This window comes from Ranitomeya variabilis, chromosome 5 (genome assembly GCF_051348905.1).
Source record: "Ranitomeya variabilis isolate aRanVar5 chromosome 5, aRanVar5.hap1, whole genome shotgun sequence".
NCBI classification, from domain to species: Eukaryota; Metazoa; Chordata; class Amphibia; order Anura; family Dendrobatidae; genus Ranitomeya; species Ranitomeya variabilis.
Genome location: NC_135236.1, coordinates 104,732,614 through 104,757,856, shown reverse-complemented (window position 1 = coordinate 104,757,856; position 25,243 = coordinate 104,732,614). Strand labels below are relative to the sequence as shown.

General features: G+C 45.6%; 1 protein-coding gene across 1 annotated transcript in view; it reads right to left on the bottom strand.

The window, feature by feature from the left end:
* Positions 1–8,153: 8,153 nt before the first annotated feature.
* TIA1 (TIA1 cytotoxic granule associated RNA binding protein) overlaps positions 8,154–25,243 on the bottom strand; it is a 47,276-nt gene continuing 30,186 nt past the window's right edge. The window contains exons 6-13 of the mRNA XM_077263089.1: positions 22,206–22,293; positions 20,263–20,338; positions 19,788–19,896; positions 19,384–19,479; positions 19,219–19,303; positions 18,321–18,444; positions 11,205–11,350; positions 8,154–9,314 (exon numbers count right to left, since the gene is read on the bottom strand). Of these exons, the coding sequence (XP_077119204.1) occupies positions 9,188–9,314; positions 11,205–11,350; positions 18,321–18,444; positions 19,219–19,303; positions 19,384–19,479; positions 19,788–19,896; positions 20,263–20,338; positions 22,206–22,293 (851 nt within the window). The 3' untranslated portion in view covers positions 8,154–9,187. The remainder of the gene's footprint in view (positions 9,315–11,204; positions 11,351–18,320; positions 18,445–19,218; positions 19,304–19,383; positions 19,480–19,787; positions 19,897–20,262; positions 20,339–22,205; positions 22,294–25,243) is intronic.

Sequence of the window (25,243 nt, the reverse complement as noted above, 5' to 3'; positions counted from 1 at the left end):
GCATAATCTAAAAAAGATTAACCGTGGCTCCTCCTCTGCAGTATACACCCCTGGATGGCGTCAGCCTTCTCCAGTTTTGTGCAAAAGCATTAGGAGGAACGTAACATGAATAACATAACCATGCCTATAAGAAGGCAACTATGTACGAGCTCAAGAAAAACAATATGAGAACTCAACAGTAACAACGGCCCGGAAAGAGCAACAGGGTGGGAGCTGTGTCCCCCAATTAGAGGCTAAGAGAAAGAGATTTTACGGTGAGTACACAAAAATCTCCTTTACTCTGTCGCCTCATTGGGGGACACAGGACCATGGGACGTCCCAAAGCAGTCCCTGGGTGGGAAGCAATGGACGAATATTGTGCAGACAGGCCCCTACACTTGGGGCACCGCCGCCTGCAGAACACATCTACCCAGGCTCGCGTCCGCTGAGGACTGGGTATGAACTCTGTAGTGTTTAGTAAACATGTGTAGGCTAGTCCAAGTGGCCGCCTTACACTTGTTGTGCCGAAGCTTGGTGCCGAATGGCCCAGGAGGCCCCTACCGCCCGTGTAGAGTGTGCCGTAAAACCGTCTGGAAGAGGAGAATTTTTAAGGCGGTAGGCCTCTTGTATGGTGGATTTGATCCACCTGGCAAGGGTAGCTTTGGAAGCTGGCAGACCCTTGTGGCCGCCTTCCGGAAGAAGGAAAAGAAAATCAGACCTCCGGAAGGACGCAGTCCTAGACACATATATACGCAATGCCCTGACAAAGTCAAGCGTATACAGAGCCTTCTCCACTCTATGAACCAGGATCGGACAAAGGGAAGGCAAAGAAATTTCCTAATTGAGGTGGAAGTTGGACACAACCTTCGGAAAGATGGGACCGTACGGAGGACTACCTTGTCCTGGTGAAAAGCCAGAAAGGGCCGTCTGCAGGAGAGTGCTGTCAGTTCAGACACCCTGCGTAGCGAGGTGATTGCCACCAGGAAAACCACCTTCTGGGATAGAATGTGGAGCGGGACCTCATTAAGGGGTTCGAAGAGTGGTTCCTGCAATGCTGTCAGGACCAGGTTGAGGTCCCAAGTTTCTAGTGGTCGTCTGTAGGGGGGAACCAATCGGGAAAGCCCCTGAAGGAATGTCCTTACTTGCGGCTTGGTAGCAATGCGCCTTTGAAAAAGCACTGAGAGGGCTGACACCTGGCTCTTAAGCGAGCCCAGGGACAGCCTGGCCTCCAGACCCGATTGGAGAAACCCAAGTAGTCTGGGGAGGGAATAAGGGAATGGGGTCTGGCCACAAGATTCGCACCAGGTAAAGAAAGCTTTCCAGGTACGGTAGATCTTGGCAGAGGCTGGCTTCCGTGCCCTGATCATGGTCCTAATAACGTCGGGCGAGAGCCCTGCCTTGGTTAGAACCCAGGTTTCAAGGGCCATGCCATCAAATTGAGGGCCCCTGAGTTCTGGTGGTAGAACAGGCCTTGTAATAGAAGATCCGGGTGGTCGGGGAGGCACCAGGGGGTGTCTGCTGTAAGTTGTATGATGTCGGCGTACCATGTACATCTGGGCCAGTCCGGTGCGATTAGGATGGTTGGAACGCCTTCTTGCTTGATCTTCCTCACCACTCTGGATATCAGGGGGAGAGGTGGAAAAATGTACAGAAGCTGGAACTGTGTCCAGTCCTGAACCAGAGCGTCTGTTCCGAGCGACCGCGGATCGTGTGTTCTGGCCATGAAGTTGGAGACTTTGGCATTGAAGTGGGATGCTATTAGGTCCACATCCGGGGTTCCCCAGCGATGGCAGATCTGGCGAAAAATTTCAGGGTGGAGAGACCACTCTCCCAGGTCTATTCCTTGTCGGCTGAGGAAGTCTGCTTCCCAGTTGTCCACACCCAGAATGTGGACCGAGAGAACCGACCCTGTGTCCTCCGCCCAGTGGAGGATGTGTGACACTTCTCGCATCGCCTGGGTGCTGCGGGTCCCCCCTTGGTGGTTCACATATGCCACGGCCGTGGCATTGTCCGACTGTATTCTGATGCGAGAGGCTGTCAGTAAGTGATGGAAGGCCCTCAATGCCAGGAGGATGGCACGAATTTCCAGGATGTTGATGGGCATGGTCACTTCCACTGGGGACCACTTGCCCTGTGGTGTAGGTGCACCCATCAGGCTCGCATCGGTGGTCAGAACCTTCTATTGACCTGTGAGAAAGGATTTCCCGTTTGCTAGCGAGGTTGGCTTGAGCTACCAGTACAAGGACCTCCTGGTTGACGTTAGCTGGAACTCCGTCGAGAGAAAAGGGATTCCTGTCCCAGGACTTGAGAATGGCTAGTTGGAGAGGTCTGAGGTGAAACTGGGCAAATGGGACCGCTTCTATTGCTGCCCCCATCCTGCCGAGGACTCTCATGGGAAACCGGAGAGATCGAGGGGGTTTGCGGAGGGTGCGAACTCCTAGGCAGAGAGCCAGTGCCTTGTCCTTGGGAAGGAGCACTAGACCCCTGGAGATATTGAATAGCATTCCCAGGAATGTCAGAGACTGACTCGGGGTTAGTGATGACTTTTGTAGGTTGACTAACCAGCCCATGCGACCCAGAGTGTCGATTGTGATTGAGACGCTGAGCTCGCAGTCCTTCAAGGTGGGATCCTTGATGAGTAGATCATCCAAGTATGGAACGACTACTATGCCTCTGGAGTGCAGGACGTCCATGGTGGCTGCCATGACTTTGGTAAACACTCTGGGAGCCGTGGCGAGTCCGAACGGGAGAGCCACAAACTAGTAGTGGTCCTGGTCGATTGCGAACCTGAGAAATCTCTGATGGGCAGGTGCAATCGGTATATGAAGTTATGCGTCTTGTATGTCTATGGAGGCAAGATATTCTCCCTTCTCCATGGACGCAATGATGGACCGAAGGGACTCCATGCGGAAGTGATGAACCCGTACATATTTGTTGAGTTGTTTTAGGTCCAGTATGGGCCGTACGCTGCCTCCTTTCTTGGGGATTACAAATAGATTGGAGTAGAACCCTTGGAAGCGCTCGTCCGTGGGGACCAGTACTATGACTCCTGCTTGAAAAAGCGAGGAGACCGCTTGTTGGAAGGCATGAGCCTTGTCTGGTGGTTTTGGGGGGACAGAGGAAGAATCGGTCCGGTGGGTTGGAGGTGAACTCTATCTTGTATCCGGGAGACACTAGTTCCCTGACCCACCTGTCTTCTGTAATAGGCAGCCAGACTTGATGAAAGAGCAAAAGTCGGCCGCCTACGGGTGTGGTGTCTTCCGGAGTCCGTGAGTCATGATGAGGAGAAAGTTTGAGATTTTCCTCCTCTGGGCTTAGACTGGCCTGCTTTTGACTGCCAGGTCTTGTCCGACCTTTGCGTCGATCGTGAGTTGTCCCTGCGTGGGAACGGTTACAATTTTGTGCTGGACGTGAGACGGATCAGCCCGAGGAGTTCCGAAAGGATCGTAATCGAGTTTGGTTACGCTTCTTGTAAGTGCGTTTAGGTTTCAGTTGGGGAAGAGAGGTACTCTTAGCCCCGGTGGCGTTGGATATCATCGTGTCCAACTGTTCACCAAGAAGTCGCCCACTGAGGTAGGGGAGGTGCGTGAGGGACTTCTTTGAGGCTGCGTCCGCTTTCCATTCCCGCAGCCAGAGGATACGCTGAATTGTGATGGTGTTTGATGCTATCCCCGCTACACCCCTTGCTGAATCCAGGGCTGCATGAAGCATGTAATCTGCTACAACTGCTATTTGAACTGCTTGGTCCGACAGCTCAGGAGCGGATGCTTGGAGGCCAGCTTGTAAATTTTTAGCCCAGGCCAGAAAGGCCTTGGCAGCCCAAACTGAAGCGAATGCGGGAGCCAGGGATGCCGCTGCAGCCTCGAAAATTGAATGAGCCATGCGTTCTACCTGCCGGTCTGCTGCATCCCTGAGGGTTGAGCTATCTGGCAGTGAAAGGAGGGTCTGTGCTGCTAGTCTAGAGACTGGGGGGGGTCCACTTCGGGTGGATCTGTCCATTCCTTGGTGTCCTTCTGCGGGAAGGGGTACCTTGCCTCCAGATATTTGCGATTAGCGAATTTTTTCTCAGGCCGTGAGAGCTGCTTTTTAAGGATTGCCCTAAACTCTGGGTGGTTAGAGAAAACCTTAGGCGGCTTCAGAGGTCCTTCAAAGGAAATCTTGTGTTCTGGGGCCTCTGGTGGCGGATCAGAAATGTCCAGCACCCGATGGATGGAAGAGATTAAGTCCTCAACTAGCGCTGTGTTGCTAGGTGGGATTGGGATCAGGGACCCCTCCGTTTCCTTGTCTGAGTCACAGATGTCTTCTGAATCCTGTGTATCACTGAGGCGTCCCCTGCTGGGTGAGCTTGGGCGGAGGCCTTCTCTGGTTGGGGATTGCGGAGATCTGCATTGTCTGCCCCTGGAAGGGGACGGTCTAGATGACCTGGAACTACGGTGTCTCTCCCTAGAAGGGGATGACGCAGATGGACTTGACCGATGGGTCCGCTTGCATCCTGACCTAGACGTGGATGTGCCAGGGTCGTCCTGTTCCTGAGTCAAGCTCTCCCTTTGCTGGGTAACAGTCATAGCCGAGGCATGACTCTGCAGAGCCTGAAGCAATGTGGAGGTTATCTATAGACTGCGTCATAGATTGCGACATCTGAGTAGCCCATTCCGGCGTGGCATTAGACACCAAAGCATTGGCAGGGGCTTCATGGGGCTCTGACAAAGTAGTCTACATGCAGTCCTGGCAGTGCGGGTACGTGCTACCACTGGGGAGAGCAGTCCTGCAGGCTGTGCAGAATGCATAATAGCAGTGCTGCCTGGTTCTCTTGGACCTTGAGCCCGGCAGAGTGCAGAAGGGCTGGCTATGCAGAGGACCCTCAGGGGTAGCTATGCAGAGGAACCTATAGGGGAGTCTTATAGGGAATATGGATTCACAGCCGAGTAAATGCCCAGCTGTGATCTTACCCAGCGCCGAAGATCCACAGTCCTGTGCCCCCTGGAGACTGGCTGGCCTGGTCCTGCTGATAGGGAGATGTAGGGTTAAATCCTTGCTGCAGCAAAAATCGCCACCGAGAACAGGAAGGGGGAGTAGGGGGCGGAGAGCTGAAACAGGGCGGCAGAGCTGTATAAAAACATGCCCTTTCTGTCTCGATCCGCCCCCTCTATGACACTGTAGTGTTATACTTGTCATCCAGAGGGGGGGGGGGGGGGGGGCAGCAGCTTCAGCTAGGCCGAAGCCAGGGCCTGAATTAGATGCCTGATGCCCAGAAAGGCTCCAGGCCGGCGCGAAAGTTCGGGAGGGAGTCGGATCTGAACAGGACCCCCGGATTTAAAGGCAGGATAGCGGTGGGGCTATAAGCGGAAGGGGGCCCGGTGAGGGGTGCCCCTGAGGCAGTATAGAGCTGGTGCTGCCGCAGAGACAGGGGCGCAGGAAGCCCTGTCTCTATTGTGCCATGCCTGCCTGCACTCCCCCCGGCCCCGACAGGAGCCCGTAGCTGGGCTGGGGTCCCTGGATGCAGGCGCAGTGTGCTGGCCCATTGCTGGGAGCAGCAGAGTGCTGCCTGTACAGGCCCTAACTGAGGCGTCTCAACCTAATGCCCCCAGAGGGGGATTAGGGAGGGTGCTGCTGTCACCATCAGGGGGCTTTATCCTCGCCTCAACCTCAACCCAGAAACCAAAAGGAATTGGGGAAGGAGGGGGTGGGTCTCAACTTCAAACCAGCACCCGAGGGACTGGGGAAGGGGCGACATGGGGAATAGCCATCTCGACTTCAACCGGGCACCCCGTAATAGGGGGCCGAGGAAGGAGCCATGCCGGGAGTCTCACAGCAGACCCACTTTACTTCATCTGTAATCCGTCGGAAAAAAAAAAAACGGAGTAAAAAAAACGTGTGACTCCTATGCGACACTAAGCAAAAACTGGAGAAGGCTGATGCTGTCCTGGGGTGTATACTGCAGAGGAGCCACGGTTAATCTTTTTCAGATTATGCATAGTGTCGCCTCCTAGTGGACAGCAGCATAACACCCATGGTCCTGTGTCCCCCAATGAGGCAACAGAGTAAACTTGTTATTGCCAATAACGTGCTGACTCGATAGAATCATTGTGACAGGCCACACTACTGCATAAATGCATTTAAAACCAATGGCAGAATTGCTTTTTTGTTTTCTGCTCATCAACTTTTCACCTCTTTTGAAATTTTGTGTCCTGCTGTCACTCAAAACCACACCTCATCCTCAAAAAGCAAAGTCCTACACTGGCGAGATTGTTTCTCCATCAAAGTTATGGTTGTCGGGAAGATAAAAAAAAAAAAAAAAGAAGATTGGCTTAATCCTAAAGATTGTAAAGACATCTGTATGAACAGATTGTGTGTACAACATTCTGACAACCTCTTTCTAAACGCTGTAGTCTCTCAAGGATAAAAAAAAGAAACCCTTATATTCACCTTCCGCATATGCGTTGTTCCAGTGATGATCTCTGGAGGTGCGAGCCCTGCAGCCCATTAGCAGGACACCGATTGTCACGTGAGTGCTGAAGCCAATGTTACACAAGTGCCAGAGACCCGGCGTCACTGCAGAAAGTGGGTATAAGGTCCAAATGTTGGACAACCCCTTTAAGGTTTCACGGCACCATGAAGAGTGCCGTGGAGCTTCCTACTATAGAGGCCATGTGCTTCTATAAAATCTCTATCTTTGATCTATAATGCTACAGTATGCAAGTGTAGGGATGTAAGCCAGATCCATAATGCAAACATATGCTCGAGGCCTGATGCCAAGACTTGCCAGATCTACAAAGTTCCACTGAAGTGTACCAATTATGTTCTAGTCCCAGTGGCTGCATGTATCGTGGCTATTCGACAGCTGCAACACATGCAGGCACGGAGACTAAACATAGTATTCGAGCACGACAATGATCCGGTTAGCACATGAGCGTGCTCGCCAATCACTAGTACTAATCATCTATCACTAATCTTTACGCTTGGCCTGGGACAACTCAAAGTACCATGGATTCCAGTACCACCTTTATGCTAATGACACTCAGATCTACCTTTCTGGCCCAGATGTCACCTCTCCGCTGTCCAGAATCTTAGAGTGTCTATCAGCCATATCCTCCTTCTCCTCTCGCTTCCTCAAACTCAATGTGGACAAATCTGAACTCATCATCTTTCCTCCATCTCATAGATCTTCCTTACCTGATCTATCTATCGCAATTAACAACGTCACGCTTTCCCTCGTACCGGAAGTCCGCTGCCTCGGAGTAACCCTTGACTCTGCCCTGTCCTTAAAACCGCACATCCAAGCTCTTTCCACCTCCTGTCGCCTCCAGCTCAAAAATATCTCCAGAATCCGTCCTTTCCTCAACTGTCAATCTACTAAAATGCTTGTGCATGCCCTCATCATCTCCCGCCTTGACTACTGCAACATCCTTTTCTGTGGCCTCCCTGCTAACACCCTTGGCACCTCTCCAGTCCATCCTTAACTCTGCTGCCCGACTAATTCATCTCTTCTCGCTACTCCTCCGCTTCCCCCCCCCCCCTCTGCAAATCTCTTCACTGGCTCCCATTCCCACAGCATATCCAGTTCAAATTACTAATACTGACCTACAAAGCCATCCATAACCTGTCTCCTCCATATATCTCTGAACGTAATCTCCAGTCCTCCCAAGACCTCCTTCTCTCCTCCACAATTATCCGCTCCTCACCAAACCACCTCCAAAACTTCTCCAGAATATCCCCCATCCTCTAGAATTCTTTGCCCCAACACATCCGACTATCAACCACATTCGGATCCTTCAGACGGAGCCTGAAAATCCACCTCTTCAGGAAAGCCTACAGCCTGCACTGACCTTGCTGCCTCCTCACTACTACCGAAGCTACCGCCTCACCAACACCGGAGCTCCTACAACCCTCAAACTATTATCTCCTTCCCCACCATCCTGTAGAATGTAAGCCCGCAAGGGCAGGGTCCTTGCCCCTCTGTATCAGTCTGTACTTATTAGTTTGCTTACTGTAAGTGATATCTGTAATTTGTATGTAACCCCTTCTCATGTACAGCACCATCGAATCAATGGTGCCATATAAAATAATCAATGAATACTGACATTATGCCAGATTTTTCCTCCAGGAGTTTTCCAAGCAATTAAGAAAGATGCAAACATACCCAACAAGATCATTAAGAATTTCACGTTTCGGGGTTTTGGCTTTTTGTTTTTTTAAATCCTTTAATTACACAGGAATATAATACTTCCCGTCCGTTCCCAAATAAGTCTTGTTTATCGCCGAAGATAAAAATCCTTGAGAACTAAATCCGGTAAGGATTAATTCCTAGGCACCTTCTTGACAGAAAACAAACAAACAAAAAATTAAACAAACCCCCCCTCCCCCCCATGGAATTAGAAATATCAGAGATATTGGTTTATCACATACAGGCTCAGATCATGTCACATTTTTTTGTTTTCCCAATGAAAAAGATTTACATGTTCAAATCGGAGAGTGATCGAAGCCCTCGACTTATAAGGCGAACAGAAGAAAAAAAAAAAAAATGAACCTATTAAAAATGGTCGATATTCACATGAATGTAAACAAAAAAGGGACAAGAATTGCAGACAGTGTATACAATCTGAACAATATGAAAGCATCTTTTTTTCGAAGGCTTCGTCTGAGAAAAAAAAAAAAAGAAAAGAAATGTAACCTTCACAAACAGTGTCACAAATTTTGTACAATTAGATTTATAATACATCTCAAATCATTCTAGGAATGCACGCTAAAACTGCACACTACTTCAGTGAAAGAAAAAAGAAAATAGACTTTGTGCAATTTGCTGCCCAAAATGGCAGTGATCCCTGCATTGTATTTTTTTTTTTATTATTTCAAAAGGATCTTAACCCCTTTTATCGCCAAAAGGTGTAGGCTAGCAAGGCTTGGCTGTTCTCCTCAAAGAGAGACCGGGTTAAGTAACAGTTACATATACATATAAAAAAAATTAAAATAATGAAAAAGGAAGGCAAAAATTGGCAAAACATCCAGCATCTCTAGAATTTTTTTTTTTTTTTTTGTAGTTTGTGTTGTAATTGGGTGGATGATAATGTCATGATTAAAAAAATGTTACTTTCTGTTGTTTTAATAAATATTCTGTTTCTGACATCTGCACTGACATGATTACAGAATGGTATCAAAGTAAACAACTGGGCCCGCAGCGGGCCACCGGGTGCGTGTGAAGTCCTTCCTCTCATTGCGTTTGGTATCCAGCCATACGATAGCCTGTTTGGTTTGTGATCAAGGTCCCATTCTGACCAGGGGTAGGTTGCACGCCATAATTTGGTCCCATCCATGCTGTTGCGGACGATGGTGTTTGACTGCGAACAAATAAAGAGATTTTTATGTAAGTGTAAGACATACTCGCCTTCAAACGTCATGTATGAAAACAAGTGTTACAGAAAGTGTTGGATTTGCTGACAAACAAGATTTGCGTATGAACACAAAGTAATTGATCTGTGTGGATGCAATGGATAAAAATGATCGACAGTTTCTTTATATGAGGCCCACTGCACATTAACTTTTGCTTAGTCTAAGTGGGTGTTATTAGTTTTCACAGGGGGTGTGTACTTCTTCTCCCTGTGTGATGTGGCCCAATCATAAGCAGGCAGCACCACACTAGAGAAAGAACACCTCCAATAACTTAAGTTTCTTAGTGTGAGAGATGTAATGATAAAACTCTGATCTCTTTGTTGAACCTCCGCCACATAATAATAATCTTTATTTTTCTATAGCGCTAACATATTCCGCAGCACTTTACAGTTTGCACACATTATCATCGCGGTCCCGGATGGGGCTCACAATCTAAATTCCCTATCAGTATGTCTTTGGAATGTGGGAGGAAACCGGAGCACCCAGAGGAAACCCACGCAAACACGGGGAGAACATACAAACTCCTTGCAGATGTTGTCCTTGGTGAGATTTGAACCCAGGACCCCAGCGCTGCAGTGCTAACCCACCATGATTAGAAAGTGCTGGATGATTAGAGCACAGCTTTCAGATAGGGTCCCTACAGGGAAAGACAGTACAGCTGAGTTTAGCTTTGTGACATTACAAACCCTTCTATCAGCTGTTTCTTTCATAGCACTGTCAGCTCTGCTGTATTTCATCTTCCGCCACACTGCCTGTCAAGAGAGGAGTCAGAATAATGTCTGTTGGGCTCAAACCAACTTGTAATCGTTCTGCAGTAAGTACAGAACTGGGTATTCTTACATCTCACACAGGAGGAACTTCTCACTGCAAAGTGATTTCAAGTTTCCCTTAGCACGACAGACATAAGTGTGATAATGACATTCCAGGCAATTAGTTTCATGGGGTGGGGAGGCAGAGCTGACAGTGCTACTAATGCACTTTTTAAATCATGCATGAGGCTAGACCAGGATTGTATCATTACATCTCACACTCTGAGAAACCTAAGTTATTGGGCAACGTGCTCTTTCTCTAGTGTGTTGCTGCCGGCTTATGATTGGGCCACATCATACAGGGAGAAGAAGTATTGACTAGGGAGCTTCAAGCTTCTGAAGAAGCATGACATGACCAACCCTTTATCCCAGTTTCACCTGTACAGCAGTGCTCAGGTCATCGGTAGGCAGCCTGTAAAAGCAGTGTTGCTGCTGTTCATTCTCAGGACCAGTGGGGTCCCAGATACAGCATTAGGCCACTACATTATACGGTGGTAATAACCACTTTAAAATACTTCAATAAACCTTTTGAAAACAGTAACAACCAACCATTTTAAACGTTTGATGGTTTTGATTTGAGATGCACAGTAACCTAATTATGTCTATATATGCACAAACATGCAAACATATGTATTACATATGTATAACTCAAGTCTGAACACAACTAAAAATCAGCCGTGATGGGCACATTTTGTCCCCTACATGACTAAAGGTTTGTGCACATGGCATCTAAAAGGCAGTCATTTTTCTTAAGATTTTCAGATTTTTTTTGCAGTTGTCTTTTACTCTAAATTTTCAGCTTGTATGGATTGGACACTTTTAACCACTTCAGGGTTTCCGAAAGTGACGTAAGATGTACCATGTGCACTTTAGCGGCTCTCATTCAGATGGATTCCAAAAGGAATCTGCCTGAAAGACGCCATGTGCATATAAGCCTTAGTTGGCTGATTACTGGCCGCATGGAGCTGGATATTCCTGCAGAGTAAATGCACAGCAGCCGATCACAGATGCTATCACACAATCACTTACCTAAATCCCTGCTGATTCCATGCTTGGCCATATACTCCATAAGCAGGTACCTGCCAACCATTGGGCATATACTGGCCTATTTGCTGGGTACCACCATACCACTGCCCCCACTGTCCATAGGGAGGAGGAAAGCTAATTTGGCTTTGCTGAGGCAAAAAAAAAAAAAAAGTGTGAGAAAAGCAGAACATAGTAAATTAATTTAACAATAGATGGTCCAAAAATCTAGGTAATCCTGCATGCAAGATAAGCTGGTAAGGCCTGTTTCACACATCAGTGGCTCCGGTACGTGTGGTGACAGTTTCCTCACGTACCGGAGACACTGACACACGTAGACACATTAAAATCAGTGTGTCTCTGCACATGTCAGTGTGTTTTTACGGACCGTGTGTAAAACACGGAGACATGTCCGTTTTTCTCTGGCAGCAAGGTCCGCAAAGCGTCCCGCACACGTGCACACGGAGAACAGTGTGCACTCTCCTCCATGTGCACGTACTGCCGCAGGAGAAACAGTGCTACAGTAAGCGCTGTCCCCCCCTGCGTGTGGTGCTGAAGCCGGCATTCATTCCTTCTCCCCAGCAGCTTTCGCTGGAGAGAAGGAATGAAAAATCAATATATATTTTTTTATTTATCTGTGTTTAAAATAAAGTTCGTGGTCACCTCCCGCCTCCCACCCCCTGTGCGCCCACCTGCTTGCATTAAAATACTCACCTAGCTCCCGCGATGCTTCTTCTCAGCGCCGGCAGCTTGTCCTGTGTGAGCGGTCACGTGGTGCCGCTCATTACAGTGTTGAATATGTGGCTCCACCTCCCACACAGGACAAGCTGCCGGCGCTGAGAGGAAGCATCGCGGGAGCTGGGTGAGTATTTTAATGCAAGCAGGCGGGCGCACAGGGGGTGGGAGGCAACCACGAACTTTATTTTAAAAACACAGAAAAAAAAAAAACCTTGATTTTTCAGTCCTTCTCTCCAGCGAACGCTGCTGGGGAGAAGGAATGAATGCCGGCTTCAGCACCACACACAGGGGGGACAGCGCTTAACTCTAGCGCTGTCTCCTGCACGGTCCGTGTGGTCCTCAGTCGGAACACGGCTGCCGCACGTGTGCCACACTGATGTGCCACGTGAGCACACGGACACGGATAACTCCGGTACCGGAATTATCTGGACGTGTGAGACTGGCCTTAAAGGGAATCGGTCAGTAGGATAAACCCCCTAAGCCGTTTATATTAATATGAAGGTCGTAGGAAGGTGAATAAATTACACTTTGATATCTGCAATCTGATGTCTTATTCTAGAGAAATTCACATTTTTCTTATATGTGAATGAACGGTTAATATCTATGGGCCGGACACTGACCTGCAGGAGAATCTGTCTCCAGAGATTATTTTATATATAAAAAGGAGACATTACCAGTGTGAGACAAATAACTAACACAGGACAGGAGAACTGAACAGTCTTCTTGCAAATACATTTGCTGCAGCTCTCAGATCTGCTGTATTACAATATATATATTTTCGACTGGCGATAGACAAGGTTCTTTGGGGGTTCTAGCTGCCTGTTTGGGTGACAACCACCACCTGTAGTCAAGAAGTAAAAAAAAAAAAAAAAAAAAAAAGTAAGAGTCCAAAACGGCGCTCAGAAACCAGTCGCTATGCCACTAGTGGTATAGATAATCCGCAAGAAATTTTCTGTTTTCCTTGCGGATTTGCTATACCACTGGTAGCATAGCGACTGGTTTCTGAGTGCTGTTTTGGACTTTTACTATTTTGAAGATGAGAGGAACCTGCAGATGTGTCAGTTATAATCACACACAGCTCTGCAGTGAGATCAGCTCTGAGTTTACATGGTAACTCCTCCTTCATGTAAAACAAGCTCTGGAGGCAGAGTTATGTTCCAGGCAGTGTCCTCCCCATAGCCTGGAAGAGGTCACTTACATAAAGTGATAAACGACGATTTATCCACAACAAGGCATCTGATATGAGACACACAGGTAGGACTTATTTCAACATTCTATAACCCATATAGCCCTAATTAATAGTTTAGATAGGTCAAATGTGGTGACAGATGCCCTTTAACCCCTTCACCCCCAAGGGTGGTTTGCACGTTAATGACCAGGCCAATTTTTTACAATTCTGACCACTGTCCCTTTATGAGGTTATAACTCTGGAACGCTTTAACGGATCTTGGCGATTCTGACATTGTTTTCTCGTGACATATTGTACTTCATGATAGTGGTAAAATTTCTTCGATATAACTTGCGTTTATTTGTGAAAAAAACGGATATTTGGCGAAAATTTTGAAAATTTCGCAATTTTCCAACTTTGAATTTTTATGCCCTTAAATCACAGACATATGTCACGCAAAATACTTAATAAGTAACATTTCCCACATGTCTACTTTACATCAGCACAATTTTGGAACCAAATTTTTTTTTGTTAGGGAGTTATAAGGGTTAAAAGTTGACCAGAAATTTCTCATTTTTACAACACCATTTTTTTTTTTAGGGACCACATCTCATTGGAAGTCATTTTGAGGGGTCTATATGACAGAAAATACCCAAGTGTGACACCATTCTAAAAACTGCATCCCTCAAGGTGCTCAAAACCACATTCAAGAAATTTATTAACCCTTCAGGTGTTTCACAGGAATTTTTGGAATGTTTAAATAAAAATGAACATTTAACTTTTTTTCACACAAAATTTATTTCAGCTCCAATTTGTTTTATTTTACCAAGGGTAACAGGAGAAAATGGACCCCAAAAGTTGTTGTACAATTTGTCCTGAGTACGCTGATACCCCATATGTGGGGGTAAACCACTGTTTGGGCGCATGGCAGAGCTCGGAAGGAAAGGAGCGCCATTTGACTTTTCAATGCAAAATTGACTGGAATTGACATGGGACGCCATGTTGCGTTTGGAGAGCCCCTGATGTGCCTAAACATTGAAACCCCCCCACAAGTGACACCATTTTGGAAAGTAGACCCCCTAAGGAACTTATCTAGATGTGTTTTGAGAGCTTTGAACCCCAAAGTGTTTCACTACAGTTTATAATGCAGAGCCGTGAAAATAAAAATTCCTCTTTTTTTTCACAGAAATTATTTTTTAGCCCCCAGCTTTGCATTTTTACAAGGGTAACATAATAAATTGGACCCCAAAAGTTGTTGTCCAGTTTGTCCTGAGTACGCTGATACCCCATATGTGGGGGGGAACCACTGTTTGGGCGCACGGCAGAGCTCGGAAGGGAAGGAGCGCCATTTGGAATGCAGACTTAAATGGATTGGTCTGCAGGCATCACGTTGCATTTGCAGAGCCCCTGATGTACCCAAACAGTAGAAACCCCCCACAAGTGACCCCAAATTGGAAACTAGACCTCCCAAGGAACTTATCTAGATGTGTTGTGAGAACTTTGAACCCCCAAGTGTTTCACTACAGTTTATAACGCAGAGCCGTGAAAATAAAAATTATTATTTTTTTCACAAAAATGATTTTTTAGCCCCCAGTTTTGTATTTTCCCAAGGGTAACAGGAGAAATTGGACCCAAAAAGATGTTGTCCAATTTGTCCTGAGTACGCCGATACTCCATATGTTGGGGTAAACCCCTGTTTGGGTACACGGGAGAGCTCTGAAGGGAAGGAGCACTGTTTTACTTTTTCAACGCAGAATTGTCTGGAATTGAGATCGGATGCCATGTCCCGTTTGGAGAGCCCCTGATGTGCCTAAACAGTGGAAACCCCCCAATTATAACTGAAACCCTAATCCAAACACACCCCTTACCCTAATCCCAACGGTAACCCTAACCACACCCCTAACTCTGACACACCCCTAACCCTAATCCCAACCGTAAATGTAATCCAAACCCTAACCCTAACTTTAGCCCCAACCCTAACTGTAGCCTTAACCCTAGCCCTAACCCTAACCCTAGCAATAACCCTAACCCTAGCCCTAACCCTAGCAATAACCCTAGCCCTAACCCTAGCCCTAACCCTAACCCTAGCCCTAATGGGAAAATGGAAATAAATACATTTTTTTTATTTTTCCCTAACTAAGGGGGTGATGAAGGGGGGTTTGATTTACTTTTATAGCGGGTTATTTAGCGGATTTTTATGATTGGCAGCCGTCACACACTGAAAGACGCTTTTTTTTGCAAAAAATATTTTTTGCGTTACCACATTTTGAGAGCTATAATTTTTCCATATTTGAGTCCACAGAGTCATGTGAGGTCTTGTTTTTTGCGGGACGAGTTGACGTTTTTATTGGTAACATTTTCGGGCACATGACATTTTTTGATCACCTTTTATTCCGATTTTTGTGAGGTAGAATGATCAAAAACCAGCTATTCATGAATTTCTTTTGGGGGAGGCGTTTATACCGTTCCGCGTTTGGTAAAATTGATAAAGCAGTTTTATTCTTCAGGTCAGTACGATTACAGCGATACCTCATTTATATCATTTTTTTATGTTTTGGCGCTTTTATACGATAAAAGCTATTTTATAGAAAAAATAATTATTTTGGTATCGCTTTATTCTCAGGACTATAACTTTTTTATTTTTTTGCTGATGATGCTGTATGGTGGCTCGTTTTTTGGGGGACCAGATGACGTTTTCAGCGGTACCATGGTTATTTATATTCGTCTTTTTGATCGCATGTTATTCCACTTTTTGTTCGGCGGTATGGTAATAAAGCGTTGTTTTTTGCCTCTTTTTTTTTTTCTCATGGTGTTTACTGAAGGGGTTAACTAGTGGGGCAGTTTTATAGGTTGGGTCGTTACGGACGCGGCGATACTAAATATGTGTACTTTTATAGTTTTTTTTTTTATTTAGATAAAGAAATGTATTTATGGGAATAATATATTTTTTTTTTCTTTATTTAGGAATTTATTTTTTATTTATTTTTTTACACATGTGGAAATTTTTTTTTTTTTACTTTTTTACTTTGTCCCGGGGGGGACATTACAGATCAGTGATCTGACAGTGTGCACAGCACTCTGTCAGATCTGCGATCTGCTGTGCAGGGCTGCAGGCTTACCAGCGCCTGCTCTGAGCAGGCACTCGGTAAGCCACCTCCCTCCCTGCAGGACCCGGATGCCGCGGCCATCTTGGATCCGGGACCTGCGGCGAGGAGGGAGGTAGGAGACCCTCGGAGCAACGCGATCACATCGCGTTGCTCCGGGGGTCTCAGGGAAGCCCGCCGGGAGCCCCCTCCCTGCGCGATGCTTTCCTATACCGCCGGCACACCGCGATCATGTTTGATCGCGGTGTGCCGGGGGTTAATGTGCCGGGGGCGGTCTGTGACCGCTCCTGGCACATAGTGCCGGATGTCAGCTGTGATATGCAGCTGACACCCGGCCGCGATCGGCCGCGCTCCCCCCGTGAGCGCGGCCGATCGCGTATGACGTACTATCCCGTCGGTGGTCATACGGGCCCACCCCACCTCGACGGGATAGTACGTCAGATGCCAGAAAGGGGTTAAGGTCACCTTCACACATTCAGTATTTGTAAGCCAAAACCAGGAGTGGGTGGATAAATACAGAAGTGGTGACATGTTTCTATTATACTTTTCCTCTGATTGTTCCACTCCTAGTTTTGGCTTACAATTACGGATATAAAATACTGACCAAATACGGATAGTGTGAACGTGGCCCAATAACTGAACACACTGGGAAATTACCTTACAGTTAGTGGCCCTCCTGACAAACCTTTGTAAACATGTGTGGTTGCAGTAAAATACTTAGCAATTGTTGGTTCCCCGCACTCCTCATCTTTGAGTCCAGATAGGGACCGGTGTGGGGTCAGTGCTAATTATGGATGGAGCCTCAGAACGAGCCTCTATAGAGTGACATCATAGAAGTGACTTCTGGCCTACACAACCCACTGAGTGATCCAACGAGAAAGGACTGAAGTCACGCGAGTCAGAAGAGGACAAGGGCCACACTGGAAATGGGCAAGCTTTGTAATACAACTACACGAGGATTAAGAAATGTTTAAAGGGACTGTCAGCAGAAAATGACTGCTCAAACTAAGTCCCGCCACTCGGTGCGGCCAATCATTTATACACACCTTCCCACCTGCTTGTTTTCCCTAAATCTCCACTTCCCCTTTTAGATTGACAGCTCTTGCTTCATAGAGCCAAAGAAGGGTGTAGATGGAGGGAAACCAAGCAGGTGGGAAGGTGCATTTTAAATATTTGCCCTCGCCAGAAAGAACTGAGCGCCTGAACTTGGTATGAAGGAGTCACTAAGGAATAAAAGTAGGTGGGAGGACTTCTATAATACTTTGTCAAAAAATTACAATGACAAATTAATGGTAGGTGTGCCATCTTTATTGGCTAACCAGAGACACTAAGGAAATGTCAATGCAGTAAAACAGGTTTGTTATCGAAGGGAGGTAGATTGGGGCGATGCCAGGAGTGAGACTTACAGGACAGTGCCCATGTAAGCCTACGTTCACACATCCAGAAATCATCCGTTATAATGGATCCAGCAGCAACTCTATAACATAAAAGTTGTGCAGAGACAATTTAGTTTTTTAAGCGGACAAAAAAAAAAAAGATTGAGACTGAATTTTTTTTTTTTTTAAACATTGAAGCCTATTTTTATTTGTTTATATAGCACCATTAATTCTATGGAAAACCACCATTAAATAGACATCCTTTTTTTTTCCCCTTCCATCTGTAACAGATGCAATTTTTGCTTAGAATGGATGGTTACCTGACACTTCACATGACCAGTAATCATCTGAATGAAACTGATCCATAGACTTCAATGTTAAAAAAAAACAGATTTGATCGCAATCCACTTTTTACAAAAAATGTGTCTGCAAAGATAATGGATTGGTGCTGGATCTGCGTCTAACGGCTGATTACTGGATGTGTGAACGCAGCCCAACAGGTCATAGTCCTGGAGCAGGTCCAGGTGTCAGTGAGCGGGCCGGTCTCATCCATACGAATACCCAGATCTTACTCTCACTTTGTGCCCGGATTTACATTTCAGGATCAACGCTTCTAAATCTGTCGCACTGTGACCGAGTCTACAGAGGTGTTCAGCCGTCAGTCTGTATACGGTGCCATGCCACTGGTTACTCACATGCCCTGTACATGACAGTCATATAACAGAGAAAATCTTACCTGTTGCACAGTATTCAGCATGTCGGGCGTCTCTTTGCCCCAGTAACATTTTACCACGTGACCTTCAATGGTGGTCCCATTCACACTGACTATAGCATGAGCTGCACTTTCATGAGCATTAAACCTATAGACACAAGATTTGCTTAATTACACCCGATATTCTGTGTGACTAGTATGACAAACAAAAAACTCATGATTCATTTTTACTTTTTTTTTTTTTTTTTTTTTTTTAACATGTGGTTGGCTTTGAAGATTAAAATGGTGGATTGTCCCCAGATGAGGTGGTGCCCTCACATATAGAGACATCTGCCAGCCAGGTGCGGGCCAGCAGATAACTGCAGACCCGAAGTTATCAGTCCGGGTCACCACCAGTAAATAAGCAGCGGCAGATTACCCCTGTAAAGGCCATTTTAAAATTGAAGGTCTAGTCTTCAACTAGGCAGACAATATGACAGTACTGGGGTTTGCCTCTTGGTGTGTCGCCTATACCAGGCATTATACAATAATCTGATGGAGGGAAAATTAACAGCATTAAAGTGCAGTGTGTTGCCAAGATTGTTGAATGTTTCCAATATCAACTACAGACCAGAAAATGCACAAACTAAGTCACAACAGTCTGTAGATTATACCTATGTATGATAATCTGATATTTCCATGTGTACAGATTCTTGTGACACCACAATATAAGACGTAGACAATTACTAAAACCAGTCAAATTCAGAATTAAAAGGTTTTCTGCCAACACTCCATCAAAATACAGACTGACTTCCCCAATCTCCAATAGTCATAACTTTTGTATCCTGCAATGGCAAGCAGCAAGAAACAGCAACTGAACTGATAATTAAATGTCAAATTCTGCTTTAAATTCAGCCTAAAAAAAATAATCGTCTGAACTTACCGTACAAACGAGTACCCTTTATCTGGGAAGACACGGACCTCCATTATTTGGCCGAAAGGAGAGAAGGTCTGACGCATGAGTTGTTCTAGGACAGGGACATACGGTTAGATGCATGACCCTCCTGCACAGAGCACACAGATCAGGAATCACGTGCAGGGCGCCTACCTGTTAACCCGGATGTGACGCCTCCACAGTACACGGTGCAGTTGCTTGGGCTGGACTGGTTCACCACTTCTTCATAGGACAACTGTTTTGTATTGGCTGAAAGGGAAGACAGAATTTATTGTTTTGTTTTACACAGAATTAAAAGGAACATGGCAAGCGATTCATGGTGCCCCAACTGTATGCAGCGTGTACCAGTGCCTGGCTGCGGGATTTCAGTCAGGAATATTAACCTATGAAACAACCCAGCATTGCAGTGAAAATATAACTTGAAGATCTGACCAGAGACCAGACTACAAAAACCAAACCAGTCTAGTTTTGCTCCACAATGCTGGTGCTGTTATATGCCTCAGATTTTACCCCTGGGAAAATCCACGCCCCGTGCAGTCTCCGGTAAGGACACTTACATTCATAGGTGCTCTTTGGAGCTGGTGGTTTTCTTGTGGCCCAGTTAGTTCTTATCTGTCGACCTCCAAGCCACTGCCCTCCCATTTGTGCAATGGCATTTTCTGCATCCTGTGGACATAATGAAAAAAGGGGTGATAAAGACTGTCTACTAGAGATGAGTGAACCTGAAAGTCAGAGTTCTGAGGGAAGGCCGAGCGCGGCGAGGGGGAGGCCGAGCGCGGCGAGGGGAAGGCCGAGCGCGGCGAGGGGAAGGCCGAGCGCGGCGAGGGGAAGGCCGAGCGCGGCGAGGGGAAGGCCGAGCGCGGCGAGGGGAAGGCCGAGCAAGAGGATTTTCCAGCTCTAAAGTTGGGGTTCCCATTGTTTTCAATGGGGTTCGGGTACAGTTCTGGTACCAGAAGCCGAACTTCCAAGGGTCCTCTCATCCCTAGTCTTTACAGCTCATGGCTAGACAACTGGATAAAAATGAAAACATACCCATTTATTGAAGAAGGACACAAAGCCGTAGCCCTTAGATTTTCCTGTTGTCATGTCCTTTACCACCCGCGCATCTCTGAAATGAAGAACAACTTTCATTTAACGAGGATACCAAGACTAGAGAAACATATAGAGATAAAAGGGAAGCAAAATCACAACAGACCACACAGTGCCCCTGAAATTACTCTTCCATCTTTTATGACGTAGCCAAAGAAGGAAGTGTCGGCAAATAAAAAATTGTAAAGCGGTCCTTTTAACTCTCCCTCGGTGGAAGCTGAGACTAAACGCTTCTAACTAAAGCAAGAGGAGGGGGGATCAATGACACTAAATCAGGTGTACATGCAAATCAACCAGGTCTAAGGACACACGGACACATACTACAGCTGCTCCCACTCACAACATGGCTACTTCCACATCAAGCATGGGCTAAAGCAAACGGCTAAAAATTGGGTCTTATTTTAAGCCTAGTTTATACACCTCCGGAGTCACATGACTATGTTAACTCTTTCAGTGCAGAAGAGACCTGCAACAATGGTGCTCTGCAGACCACCCCAGCTGTGAAAAAGCTAAACCATGCAATTTTCATCCTGCTCATCGCAAACACATTCTAAAATTACTCAATGGAAATAATAAAACGGAAACTAGGAAAAATGATATATTATAGATAATATGTATGTAAAAAAAATAGGAATTAAAAAAAAGGGCATACGTGGCCTGTTAACTGAATTCTCAGGTCAATGCGTTAACCCCCTTTTTGGTCTGTGGCCAGCTGTAAATTTTGAGAAATTAAATATTAAAAGCCAGTTATCAGTAAGAAAAGAAAAAAATGCAATAGTGAAAATTATTTTTCAGAGAGGTTTGGAGAACGCAGTATGTAAGGCTGGTTTCACACTTGCGTTTTTATCTGCATGCCTTTTTTGAAAAACGCATGTAAACGCGGTAAAAGCATGTGTTTTTTAGACGCATGCGTTTTTATAGAAAAACACAAGAAAACAAGAAAAAAACCAACAAACCCTAACCCTACCCAGAAATACGTGGCACTGAACTATGTGGCACTGAAATACGTTTATATACGTATATACGTATTTAAGTGCCACGTATTTAAGTGCCACGTATTTCACGTAAATGCCACGCTATTTCAGTGCCACGTATAACCACGTAGTTATAGGACGTGGCACTTAAATATCGTGGCACTTAAATATCGTGGCACTTAAATATCGTGGCACTTAAATATCGTGGCACTTAAATATCGTGGCACTTAAATATCGTGGCACTTAAATATCGTGGCACTTAAATATCGTGGCACTTAAATATCGTGGCACTTAAATATCGTGGCACTTAAATATCGTGGCACTTAAATATCGTGGCACTTAAATATCGTGGCACTTAAATATCGTGGCACTTAAATATCGTGGCACTTAAATATCGTGGCACTTAAATATCGTGGCACTATGACTGTCAGAAAATGTTCATTAAACGGTTAGGGGTAGGGTTAGGGTTTGAATCCCTTTATCACCTTGATGATGGTGGGTGACTTTTCAGTGTGTTTTCTGTTTTTTTTCTATAAAAACGCATGCGTTTTTAACACAAACGCATGTGCTTAAAAACGTATGCGTTTACATAGACAGCAATGCATTTTTTTGCCGCAAAAAAACGCATGCGTTTTTTTGCGGCAAAAAAACGCCTCTCAAAAATACTACAAGTAGCATTTCTGAAAATGAACGCATGCAGTAAAAAAAACGCATGCGATTGAAAACGCGACCAAACGCGTACAAAAAAAAAACGCATGTGTTTTCAGTGTTAAATATAGGGAAAAAACGCATGCGTTTTTTGTTCAAAAAACGCTGCAGACAAAAACGCAAGTGTGAAACCACCCTAAGCTAGAGGAGATTCAAGTTACACAGTAAAGACTGAAGAGGCTGGGTTCGGGGGTTGTTACTTACGATATTCTCCCAAAGGGTCCAAAGGCAGCTTTTATGTCATCGGTTGTTATCTCGGGGCTCAAATCACCAACAAAAACATGGAAATGATCTTGTTGGGAGAAGGAGATGGGAACAGGGTGAAAGGGGAAAACAACAGTTTCACATTTACAAGTCTGACAAATGACATCTATTCAGCTGATCTCTGAGCGGCAGTAACACTACAGTATGACACAAAGTGAGGATTTAGCAGAGCCGGCAGGAGAACCGGCAAAAATAAAGATATTAGCCCCAAATTAGGTATCAGATTTATCTCATCTTACAAACCAATGCCCCAATACAAGTTGTTATAAGGAGGACAAGAGATAGGAGAGGGAAAGGCGGGTACGGCCCCGAAGTACAGGTGTGTGCTACACAGTGGCAGAGCAATGTCCGCTATAGAGGTCTGCGGAAGGACGAAGGGTCACGGATCAAGAGTAAAAGCCATGTCATAGTAATAGTGCTGCAAGTGCCAGGATGAAGGATGCCAAGTGTTCTGATGGCTGCACCTCGGAGCAGAAGGAATGAACATGGGGACAGATGACTACTGAGCATTACCATCTACAGTGCTGGCAAGTCAGATGCAGAGAAGTAATACGACAGCCCGATGATTATTGTATTCAGCAATAACTCATTCCCCCAAGGCTACTAACCAGCAATCCAATGGATCGATAAAGGGAAAGCATTTTCCACTCTTCGTAGGGTAGGGGTCAGAAATGACACCCCCACATTCAGATGGCATATATCCAGCCACTGCTGGAGCGGAGAGTGTATGGAGGGCAGGGTCCCCGCTCCGTCACACCGTTTACTGATTATTTAGGGTGACAGAGCTGTGGTCTTCTGCGCCATACATGGCTTACATCTGGCCAGAGGCGAGACTGCTCTGGGGTCACCGGGTGATAAACGCCTATCCCAGGATAGGTTAGCGATGATCAAGCACATGGAAACAATGCTACATTTTCATGATACACCAAGAAATATAACAGTGTGTGCGGTTTACTTACAATGAAGGTTTTATCACTAGGTTATGATCATTGCTGTGACTAGTGCCAAGTCGTTCGACTCCGCCCCATCCTATGGTAAGCAGCTCACTATCTACAGACTATGTACATACAGAGCCTGGTGTGGGCGGAACTCTGCTGCATGCTACATCTAAGAGCTCAGTGTCACAACTGCTGCACCCAGTCATCTAAGTGACATTGCTGGAATCAGGGTCTCTTTTTCCTACATTATGCTGCTCTCCGATGAACTAGCAAAAACATGGTGACAGATCTCCCTGATTAAAGGGAACCAGTCAGCAGGATTGTGCTCAGTAACCTACAGACCATGTCAGGTCGGCGCCATTATTCTGAACATAATGATACCTTGCTTGATTAAATCCGTTTTATGGTTGTTCTGTAATCTTTATTTTCAGTTAAGGATATGCTTGTGCTCCGTGTCGGCCTGTGGGGGGTCTTCATGTGGTGCTCTGATTAGGTATTCATAATGCAGACTGCTGATAGGTGGGCGATCACTGGCCCCCTAGTTTGCCTAATGAGTACCATCATATACTGACTATAAAAAAACGCTTCTGCCGACAGGTGCCGGCCGTGGCCCCTGCGCTGCAGCATAATTGCATAGTTATTATGCACTTAATCCCTTTTTTCAGATTTACTTGAGCGAGAAAAAAAAAAAAAGAAAAGTCATTTTGAAAATGGCGCCCGCACAGTAGCGGCTATCGGTTTGTATAGATCCGATATCTGCTGTTGTGCAATCTTGCTGGCGAAGACAATAAAAAATGTCCTCCACTAAGAAGGCGCCGCCTGCACAAGCGCAACAGCAGCTGCTGGAGATCTCCGGGAGCTGCTACTGCGCATGTGCAGCCATCTTGGTGGAGGACATTTTTTCTGCGCAACAGCAGCTATCGGATCTATAAAAACCAATAGCTGCTACTGTGTGGGCGCCATTTTCAAAATGACTTTTTCCTTGCTCAAGCAAATCTGAAAAAAAGGATTAAGTGCACAGCAATCATGTGATTATGCGGCTGCGCAGGGGCCTCGGCCTGCACTTGTCTGCAGAGGGTTTTTTTTAACCCCTTCACCCCAAAGCCTGTTTTCACCTAAGTGACACGGCCAATTTTTACAATTCTGACCACTGTCACTTTATGAGGTCATAACTCTGAAACGCTTCAACGGATCCTGGTGATTCTGAGATTGTTTTCTCGTGACATATTGTACTTTATGATAGTGGTAAAACTTCTTCGATATGACTTGCATTTATTTGTGAAAAAAACAGAAATTTGTCGAAAATTATGAAAATTTAGCAATTTTCAAATTTTTCGTTTTTATGCCCTTAAATTAGAGAGTTATATCACATAATATAGTTAATAAACAACATTTCCCACATGTCTGCTTTACATCAGCACAATTTTGGAAACATAATTTTTTTTTGTTAGGGAGTTATAAGGGTTAAAAGTTGACCAGCGATTTCTCATTTTTGCAACAAAATTTGCAAAACCATTTTTTTTACGGACCACCTCACACTTGAAGTGACTTTGAGGGGTCTATATGACAGAAAATGTCCAAAAGTGACACCATTCTAAAAACTGCACCCCTCAAGGTACTCTAAACCACATTCAAAAAGTTTATTAACCCTTCAGGTGCTTCACAGGAATTTTTGGAATGTTTAAAAAAAATTGAACATTTAAATTTTTTTTCACAAAATTTTTACTTCAGATCCAATTTGTTTTATTTTACCAAGGGTAACAGGAGAAATTGGACCAAAAAAGTTGTTGTACAATTTGTCCTGAGTACGCCGATACCCCACATGTTGGGGTAAACCATTGATTGGGCACATGGCAGAGCTCGGAAGGGAAGGAGCGCCATTTGACTTTTCAATGCAAAATTGGCTGGAATTGAGATCGGAACCCATGTCGTGTTTGGAGAGCCCCTGACGTGCCTAAACAGTGGAAACCCCCACAAGTGACACCATTTTGGAAAGTAGACCCTCTAAGGAACTAATCTAGATGTGTGGTGAGCACTTTG